Source organism: Notothenia rossii (genome assembly GCF_949606895.1).
Source record: "Notothenia rossii genome assembly, chromosome: 7".
NCBI classification, from domain to species: domain Eukaryota; kingdom Metazoa; phylum Chordata; class Actinopteri; order Perciformes; family Nototheniidae; genus Notothenia; species Notothenia rossii.
In genome coordinates, this window is record NC_136905.1 from 14,367,008 (window position 1) to 14,377,941 (window position 10,934).

The 10,934-nt window shown below is 38.3% G+C and overlaps 1 protein-coding gene across 1 annotated transcript; it reads right to left on the reverse strand.

Annotated features, from left to right (window-relative positions):
- Positions 1 to 90: 90 nt before the first annotated feature.
- rab25b (RAB25, member RAS oncogene family b) lies at positions 91 to 10,275 on the reverse strand. Its single transcript, XM_079693657.1, has 5 exons — positions 9,968 to 10,275; positions 4,224 to 4,419; positions 1,854 to 2,047; positions 1,420 to 1,500; positions 91 to 886 (listed from the first exon to the last, which is right to left on the reverse strand). Exons 1-5 carry the CDS (start codon positions 10,002 to 10,004, stop codon positions 768 to 770), a joined length of 627 nt encoding a protein of 208 aa, XP_079549783.1. The 5' UTR covers positions 10,005 to 10,275; the 3' UTR covers positions 91 to 767.
- Between the last annotated feature and the right edge of the window lie 659 nt (positions 10,276 to 10,934).

The following is a 10,934-nucleotide window of genomic DNA, read 5'->3' on the forward strand; positions in this document are numbered from 1 at the left end:
TAATTATTTATTATTCAAACATATCAAAATGTCTTCTGGAAAAACACCTTTCTCTTATTATCAGACACAAATAACACACAGTAGTCCAGCTGACTTTATAAATTATTTATTTCTCAACATTCTCATCCTTAATCATAAGCTCAAGCACACACACAGCAGTGACAGCAAGCCTTTTTTTTGCTTGTGAAGGTTCCTGACGGATTGAAATGACCTGGAAATGGCAGCAGTGATAAGAGCTGGTCGAATTCCCTAAATGTTAAGTAAAGGTGCTTCAACGCTTCCTATCTTATTTACCTTAGCAGAGAGTACACTGGACCATTCTTTACCAAAGGCACAGAGATAACGCTGTCCCAAGACTAATAGTATCACCAACCAATAAACATAAAACAGTCATGAGTCATTAACATTTACAAATACCATTATGTATTTGGGTTTCTCCAATTCTGTGCATGGATTATATACAAATATAATCTTGCAGGTAACATGGTTAAGTGTTTTACTTTTGACCTTTGCTCAATAGTCAGCAGAGACTCTTCAAGGATTGATGTTGGTCTCCATTATACTGTCATTTACAATCATCTTTTGAATACATCATACAGCCTGTAAAACATGTAAATCAGTCATTTCAAAGCACCGTCTCTTAAGCCAGGACCATTCATTTAGGCACCCGCAGATGCCGTTTCCCTGCCTCTCATTGAGATTTTGTACAGGTTTGTGGCTGAAGGTCACCCGCCCTGAGGCCCCTTGGCTCCTGGAGGACATTGTGGTCAGATGTTCCTGCAGCAGGGCTTCTTGTCCTCTGTGTTTTCTTTTACGGAGCTGTTCAAGGACACTGCACTGATGGAGCCCCGGACCACTTCTTTACTGCTCACCTTCCTGTGAATCTCTGTGGTAGAAAAAGTATAGGTATTATACATTTACATTAGGCTAGAATATAAATATGGTGCAGTGTTCCTAAGCTTTGAGAGGAAAGATAGTCATATGATAATACTATAAAAAAAAAAGCCAGACCTTCAGGATCCTAGAAAAGTTGATTGGTAAAAGTTATCAATTACCAACATCAAATTGTTTCTACCTAAGGCAGTGACTCATCTGGCTGCCATGGGACCACCAAATGTAATTTCATCTTCAACCTTCTAGACCTAGACCTTCTTCCAACCTACTTGAGCTGAGAATATGTAGGTATTCATCCAAGGTTACATTCAAGCTCATAGGGAGAGCCCTATTCTGGCATGTTGGAGAAAAAATGTGCATCCAGTTCTTCATTTACATATCTTAGGTGGGTCAAGAGAGAGAGGGAAATACATTCAAGGTAGAATAATAAGCCTCACTTTGTCCTTCTGCAGATCCGGACATGAACCACACATGTGTGTAACAGCTTTTAAGTGGGAAAAAGTGAAATACTTGAAGCAAAATTACCTTGTAGGACATTGTTGAATGCTTCCTCCACGTTAGTTGACTCCAATGCAGACGTCTCCAGATACAAAAGACCATTCTTTTCTAGATAGCACAAATAAGCAGTGTCAGTTAGTCATTGTCGTTTTCTATCTAGTGTCCCAAAACCACAACATTTCACTGTTGATCTTTTAATATATTATCTTCAAATAAATGGGGGATTTTGGGGTCATCACTGGTCCTCTCTCTTTATTTACAATTAAGAATCAACAAAAGGGGAATTTAGAGTCACCGATGTGAACTTGACTTGAGTCCCATTGACAACTTGCACAGATTGATGAGCAGACACATTTACATTCTCTAGAATCAAAATACATTTAGTTTCCAATAGCTAATTATGAACAATGAACATAAAAATACAATCCAGTGAATTTCATCACAGAGGTAACACTTTTTACCGGCATAGTCTTTAGCCTCGTCGATGGGCACAGATCTCTCTGAATCCAGGTCAGTCTTGTTGCCCACCAGCATGACCACAATGTGGGGGTCAGCGTGGTCATACAGCTCCTTTAGCCAGCGCTCCACGCTCTCATAGGTGAGGTGTTTGGTGATGTCGTAGACCAGCAGGGCTCCAACAGCTCCTCTGTAATACCTGATCAGAGGAGATCGACTTTACAGATACTCCTCATGGGACATTTGATATGTTTATTAGAAGCAGCATTAGCGAGGCAGAGGCAGGCAGATCTTGCAGCTTAAATAGAGCGGCAGATTTAGGAGAATGTGTTTGGTTGGTTGTAAGAGGGACGAGGCGCGTCACGTGTTAATGTATCATTGGTGCTCGAGTTGACTGCCTGACCTAGCTTGCAGGCTTCGCCCCATTTATGTCTGTTATGCTACATTTAGAGACAGCGTGGCTGCTTGTATAGTTAAATGAAGCTATGTTAACATATTTAGTTATTCATTTGGTGTCAGGATTTTGGCCAACTAATGAAATCAATCCAAACATTTGTAGTCATTGCAGCTCTGTTTTTGGTCTCCACCAACTTCTGAAGCAAATTCAGCTCTATCAAAATATTGATAATGGAAAATGTAAGCATAGTTCTTTCTTCACTAAGAAGAGTAATTTCTTCTGCTGTCAACTTAAAATATGTAATGACTGACGATTGCTCTAAAGTCATGAACCAATCAAATACTTTCTTTACAATTACATTTCTGATCCCTTATTCCAGCAATATAATTAATTCTGCTTAAATAGGTTGTAGCTGCTTGTTACAGCACAAATGGGAAATTCCATGGGAGTGAGAATTTGAGCACTGGAATAAGTCGGCAAGTAATTACTCCAAAAAGCCAAGCTGTCAGAAAAGAGCTAATCCGGCAGCGTAGCATATCCTCCGATTTTCCATGTCTTAACAGAATTGACTATTGTTTTGAAACCAGATTCCACACTGTTAATCCTTCTAGTTTAATTAAAACAAATAGTGAATCTGGAGCACACTCACATAGAGCAAAGACCCGCTCTGGGCTAAGTATTTAAATAAAGGTCTCTGCCCTAACCAGTTCAATTTTTGGACACAATTGTGCCTGTTGGGAACTGACAGAAGACCTTTATATATACAGTCTGTGCAGGAGACAGGAATGTGCAGGCTGTTTTTCAGGAAATGTATGAGGAAATTAAAGCTCAATACCTGTTCTTACGTGTGTATTGGCCATTAACAGCACCACCTTAGGATGCAGACATACAGGTTGCACAACAACTGTGGAGCAAGAAAGCAACTGAAAATGTTGATCTAAAAAAACACAACTGCTTTGAATATCTGTAGGCTTGGTTCTAAAGAGGGAGCCAATGCAGGCTGTGGCGCAGTGGACTAGTGCGTTGGTGTTCGTATCAGGGGAGGACAGGTTCAAACCCATTGCAGTCAGCATGTCGCTGGGCAAGACACTTCACCCCAAATTGCTCCTGTGGGGATTGCCCACAGTATTGAGTATGTAAGTCACTTTGGATAAAAGCGTCTAACAAGTAACATGTAATGTAATGAAAAGAAGTGCAATTTTCAAAGCAGTACATCTGCTAGCATAACGTATATGTATGCTAATTTAGTAATGACTAAACCTGTAAGGGAAATGCATAGGCTATATGATGTTACTGAAAGTTGCGTTATAAAAACATTTAGGCTTAGTTACTCCCTGTTGCATTAGCCTATTGTTTCCAATAATGAATTAAGCAGTGGTGCAAAAACCAGTTTGCCAATGATGACTGTGGCTATACTGAGTCTAGCGGTTTCCCTTCAGTCTTTAAGCCAAGCTAACATAAACTAACTGGGTATAGCTTCAGATTAAATGTTGTCTCTCTACAGTACCTGTTTGCCACACAGCCTAAATGGGGCATACAGGCACTGTGTACTACATATTAATGCTGCTAATATAAGAATTGTGTGCTTTTATAATATATGCAATTATCATTATTATAAGTATTTACTTCGTTGTTATCTTTCGTGTGTGGTTTTATTACATCTTTAGAATTAATCATTTTTGTCATTTTGAAAACTCAAAAATGAAATATTAAAAAAACCATGAATGCAGCTAGATATCATTGTTAATTACACAAATATGTTAATGACTTTACTGACATGAAATATCCTGAAATAATACAACCACAAGACGTGTTACAGCATAAATAAAGGGCTATCGGACTCATATTTGGGCAACAATACACAGACATGATGATATTTGTAATAATAAAAAACTATTATCTACAGTGTGTGTGTGTGGAGGAGTAAACATGTATACACTAATGGATCTATGAGAGCTGTGAGGGTCTTGACACTCACGCAGAAGTGATGGCACGGTATCGCTCCAGCCCGGCCGTGTCCCAGATCTGGGCCTTGATGGTGAAGCCGCTGAGCTGGACGGTGCGCGTGCTGAACTCCACCCCGATGGTTGTTCGGCTGTCATGGTTGAACTCGTTTTTGGTGAAGCGGGACAGCAGATTGCTCTTTCCTACACCAGATTCTCCTATTAGAACCACTGCGGAGGACAGAAAACAGAGAACACAGAGTGAACACAAGTTTTTTCCTTTTGAGATATTTGGGTTTGATAAGAGATATAAGATACTTTTGTGCAGCCCGGTTTGGGAAATGATATTCGCACAGCAGCATGTCCACAAGTATTACACATTCAAATGTACAAATAAACCAAACAGATACATACTGCATGTCAACAGTGAAATATGTATACCTCCTAGAGTATCTCTATTGAATAGTTTGGTTGTTGCATACCAAACCTTGTATTTCTTGGATAGAAGTTTTTCCAGCTCCTCCTTTACAGTCTTTTAGGCGTGCCTTTTTTTGTTGTTCCATAAATCTTAATTATTACCTGTCTAAGACAAGTCCTATTTAATACAAATAAAAAATAGCACCACACCCTCATTGTAAATAGGTTAATGGTTTTAAGCATGCAGCGCAAATAATGCAATGAGAAGGCATGTTGAGTAAAGTACTGGAGAACAATGTGGTTTGTTGGCCTGAAAGAGACTACACCAGATTATTGATTGGTGAGGAGATAACCGAGGATCATGTGGGGCTGTAGGCTATCCCAGCATGCATTGGTGAGATGCCAAATTCTAAAATATGGTGAATCTTTTTTGGTTTATCTTTTTATTTTCACACTAAAGAGTGAAGATGCCAAGTAAAGGAAGGAGAGTACAAGCCAAATTAAAACCTTCACTCATTGGGGCAGAGATGTGGATTTTACAATCGATATTTGGAAGATTTCATGTAGTTTTCTTTCACCAGGGATGTCTGCATTTGCCTGTAATTTCCTTTAAGTTGGCTAAGAGTATAATTGAAGCTGTGCAGCACAACTATCAGTCATGCATCACTCGTGGTGTGAGTTACTGATGTTTTAGAAAGCTATTTTAGCAAAACATTTATGAACTTTCCTAAAGGGGGAGGACATACTTCCCTCTCGGAAAGACTGAAAACTTTTAAGGTAAAAACCTCTCACAAGTAAACCTTTGTTTCAGGAAATAAAACAGTCTCTGAGTGTAAGGTGATTCCAAATCAGGAAGAACAAGTTTTGCTGCCACTGCCTTTTATCTTGGTCAGAAGAACCGACCTACTGGGCAAAAAGGACGGGAAATAACACAGAAACCCCCTCTGTGCGTTTCAGTGACTAATGTTTGGGTTTCAGTTGCTAGTGGTTGACTCGAAAAGAAAAAAGGCTTGGCCTAATTGGCACAGAATGGGAGATTATGACCACACTGTGAACACATAGCACTGGGATCACTGCACAACTGAATAAGACACAGTCACAGCTTATTGCTCAGGGTGTGAGCTGATGAATTTAGAGATAATAATCCTACTTCTTGTGACATCTCGACAGCCATTAAGTATAGAGTTAGGGTTTGATGGGATTATGGAGACATTTTGGAAAATATGCTTTAAATTATTTTCAGAATAGTGATACCACTATCAATATGTTTGTACACTAAACATGTTGCTTAGCATAAATACGGGAAGCAGGGGGAAACAGCTAGTCCATCTCTGTCCAAAAGGTTCAAATAAGGTTTAACTGGGAGTTTTATGTCACAAGCTTTTGGAATTAAACAGGGCGAGGCTAGTTGTTTCAAGTGTTTAAGCTAAATTACACCACACATTGTCCTTTAATACAGATGAAACAAATAAGATATAACATGTTAATTAGTGAGCCACATTGGTGCTGGTAGGGGGATTTGTATTTAACCTAAGAGTGTTGATAATTGATTCTTACATATTCTGCACAAGAGTACATTTAGCTTTAGCCTTTTGTACTTTTACTTAATGATTTCAAATCCAGGCTCTTAGCAATGGATTATTTGCTCAAAAGGTTGTTTTACACAACCCAATCATGTTGCAAACACAAAACAAATATTGTAATGCTGTATTACTACTCTAAATGCGCTTATAAATCAATAGTCTTCAAAATATTTGTGTTTTTTTTCTCCTTTTCTGAGCTTGACAACAAAACGCCTAACTCAAAATTACAATAAATACATAGCCTTCTGACTATTGGTCTATCAGGACTAGTTATATATCATATCAATGAATGAAGTGATACTTCCAAAACATATTGCATTTATATTTTGTATCTGACTCGTTATAACTACTACTATACATCCTAGAAAAACAACATCCAATAGAATAATATCCATTTCAATGGATGGAGGATCTGAAATGGTTGTACATTCCCTGAATAAATGGCTGTTTGAGAGCAATCTTACACCAAGACCCATCATAATGTTTACATGCTTTGAAACACATTATCAGCCACACCATTTTTACTGATGAAGGTCATGTTATCTGAGGTAAAGTGCCAGAACAGTAACTTAATTGACCTAATAGTGAGACTGTCTTTTAACCGTGTTCCTTTCGAAAGTCCAAAAGGAACTTTGACTTCAACTTTCCAAGCCACCCTGAACTAACAATTCCTTAAAATAAACAACCTGTCACTAGTTTACTATTCACCTGTCAAACAACAACAGATACAAAAATATTTTCCTAACCACCTTCTGACTTGACTCGGCCTCAGTGCTTGATTTACAGTATGTCTAACCTGAAGTCTGCAATTGTGGCAAAGAATGTTTTACAAGTTGTTCTACTCTTGCTTGTTTAAGGTAATTGTTCTATCTGCAGCCAGACCACAACTGTTCTTTCTCTCAGCGGGTGAGGTGAGAAAGCTGCTCTCCCCCTCCTCTCCTCCACTACTCAGTAACTTCTTATGCAAACTATACCAACCACTGGTTTCTATGGCGATGCAGGACAAGAGGCCTTCAAGCCTGGTTTGTTGATTCTGAGAAAACTTGGAAGCACTTGATGCAACGCAGGGAGGATTAACCTTTCCTTTTGTTTTGATTTGAATGACCTGCAGGACAGGTAATGTAACAGAACTGCACTGAAGTCCTGGTGGAAATGTGATTAAGGAATAGAATCAACAACAAGGTTTCATGTCTCGACAATATTCACATATATTCAAGTGTTCAAAAATATTCATTATGGTATTGTTTCTTATCTTTTCTTTAGAAATGCCCAGTTATCTCATTATATACAAATGTTGAGTGGTTGGCAAAACTAAAAAACCTTTGCATAAAATAAACTCACTCCTGCATCGTCCTTACTGTATCACTGTCCCTTAACCTTTGTATAGGCTTACTTTTATTTACTGTTTTACAACTGCTTACATTGCTATGTTTATTACATCTGATTATGAATATGCACTTATTATCCATCTGTTTATATTATTTTATTTATTTGTCCATTACTGTGTCTGACACAAGATAATATGATTGTATATGCAATAGAGTTATATGTTTTTCGATTTATTTTAACTTCTGCCCTATATTTTACGTCTTTAAATGTAATTTTTGCAACTGATTCTCTTTAGTTGTTGTGAAGTGATAATAATTAAATTTCTTCCGCAATGTTGCCATGTACAGTATATAGGAGCACAAGAGCATGTAATCTGATTTAACTGATTAGTTCTCTGAGCTTTCTGTGAATCACTGGGGGAATGAAAACCAGCAAGATAACATACCACACACTACGAAGGAGAACTGCAGCATTGAAAAGAAATGCAGTTTCATTTTCCAGCTCCACCGTTACTGCATCCATTCTTTTTTTTATTTTTTTTTCCACATTAAAAGAACAGTTTATTCGTTTGGGTAATAGGCTATGCTTATTTTCTTTGCTTTTAAGTGTTAACTAGAGAAAATCAAAACCCTCCTGTATGATAAATATAAGACTCCACAACCCACAGGCAGTTAGCTTAGCTTAGCCAACACTGGAGACTGGGGGATATGTAGCAACGTCCAGCACATACTGTAAGGCTCTTTAAAGGCATGCGTTGTTAATTTAACACTCAAGTCTTTGCACAGATTAAACAAATTGGACTTAATGTGTTAAATGGTAGTAATCTTTAACGGTGCTCGAAGGTACATTTTGCCATCTTTGGATAGAGCCAGTTTTTATGCTAAACTAAACTAAACTACTGCTTTATATTTACTGTAAAAACATAATCTTCTTGTGTAACCTTCAGTAAGACAGCAAAAAAGCATGTTTCCCACATTTTTTAAATATGAAGTTATCTTTTTTGTTCCTTTTTAACTAAACCAGAGTAAAGGGTGTTATATGTCGTACTGACTGTAGGCTACTTCCCCTTACTTTTATAAAAAAGTGCTGAGAGATTGTCATCATTACCAGGTGCAGATTACACATAGGCCTATACATAGAGTCTAGAAAGGGACTGCCACTCTTGGACTGGACTGAGTTTGACTGTTCAGCTCAACCACATGCTAATCCTCTGCTCCTGCGAGACAGAAAGAATCAAAACATCTGCCAATTGTTTTCTAGATTAATTGATTAATTGTTGGGTCGTTAAAATGTCAGATATTAGTGAAACATGTCCATCCAAGTCCAAGGTGATGTCTATAAATGTCCCAGAGATATGCAGGTTACTATGTTATAAAACAAGAACAAGCCAGCAATATCTTTGATGAGAGGCAGAACACAGCATATTGTGCCACTTTTGGACTATTAAACTAAATAGTTGCACACGTTTTTTTTCTGTCTATCAACTAAAAGATAAGTTAACTCATATGTGCAGGTTTACCATTGAAAAGATTATAATTGGCCATTTCTGATAGCTTTGACAATAGAGACAGACAGGAAATGATATCAAACTCTTTTATGATTCTTAAGCTATTGCTAATGTTGCAGTGGGACCAGTGCATGTGATGCTGTTTGATGTTTAGGATACCGATTATTTGGATTTCACATTCACCTGCAGTGCCTTTTATCAGCATGGCAGTTTGTACCCAAATCACCTCTCTGAAACGTTCACTTATATCTGCTAAGAGCCATCTGGTACCTTACCAAGCTGCATATAATAAATTATTACAGTGCTATGAAGGTTTAGTGCAGAATGAATAAAGTGAGTGGGAGCAGCTGCTTCTTATCAAAGAACACTGTTACAAACTGGATGTGTTATCTTTTACGAGTGATGAACTATGTTTCTTTGCTGTGACACAGGGTGTTAAAATAGAAACTCTATGTTACAACATTGTACTGTTGCCAATAAACAGGATTTTAAGTACACATCCTGGTTTGAACTAAATGCGGTGTACTATGCATGCTTCCAATGTACTCCCACAGAAAATTCTGAACCTGCAATGTGATTGTAGTACAATTCAACTTTGTAGTAATAAAACTGACATTAAAACTTGCCAAACATCAACATACACCATCTAATCAGCTGACTGAACTGTACATATACAAGTTTAGGCGTATAGCTGTATTATCTGTGTTTTACCATGTGTCGTTTTATTATACGGATAGGGTTGTAAAATGTTTATTACTAAATATCTATTGCATTTTGTAACCACACCACACATCCCTGTTCCTAGCATGCAAACAACCAGGTTAATCATAAACAGGGAAGTATCGTTTAAAAGGACAAAGGAACATCACAGAACATAAAACCTTTCAAACTTCAGGGATGTATCTGGGGTTTGGATCAAGTAAGCAGGAGAACTTGCACTCACCCTTAAAGACAAAGTTGTAAGCCTCATCTGACCCCATATTCTGTCCATCCAGTGTTGCCTCCCCTCGGTTTACTGCCGTGTCTCCAGCACTCACACACTCCTGCAGGATGTAAGTCGACACTGGCTCTCACCGCAGTCTGCCTCTCAGATCCTCAGGCTTCAGGAAGGAAAAATGGCTGCAGAAATGTTTCAACACATGAATGCCAGTCGCCAGTTTTCTGCCCTTCTGCTACCCTTCCCTATCTGAGGTGATAGAAAGCTGGCTTGTTTGAACAAGACATGCTGAGTGTATCCAAGTTGTTGTGCTGCGGGGGCGGGGCTCCTGTCAGGGAGTGGCGGGGCAGCAGCTGAGGGGGCGGGGCTTCCTGCAGGCAGGTTGGACAGGTGGGGCAGGTAAGGCTGAGGGCTGCCAGGTGCCTCCTGCTGGACCAATACGAGTAATGCATGCAGGAAGCAGGAAGCAAGTGTATTGCTTCATCACTAAATGAAGCAATACACTACATCCCAGTATAAACCACTATGAAAATGGTAGGTCTATTATATTGTACCGCAAGTACACATAACTAAAAGCACCTTCTATTTTGAGATGTTTATATTTTAGAATTGTCTATTTCTACTCTTTTCATTTGTTATTATGTGCAATGCCTTGTTTCTATTTATGCTGCTGCAACAAAATGTTTTCCCAAATTGGGATTAATAAAGTACATAATATCTTATATTATCTTCAGACTGATATGTCCATCTCATTTAGTCAAGAAAGAGTACACATTTGTTCTTCATAATTGTCATAATTATTAAAAACAATTCCAGGTATGTTCCTATTCTCTGTTTAAACAACAATTAGTCAGGGATACTCAACTTGCTTTGCCTTGGACCAGTTTTGAACATGACAGGAGGACTGGGTGATATATAGGGGAAATATATTATAATTAAACATTGAAAGGCCCATAATCAATGTTATTTTCAA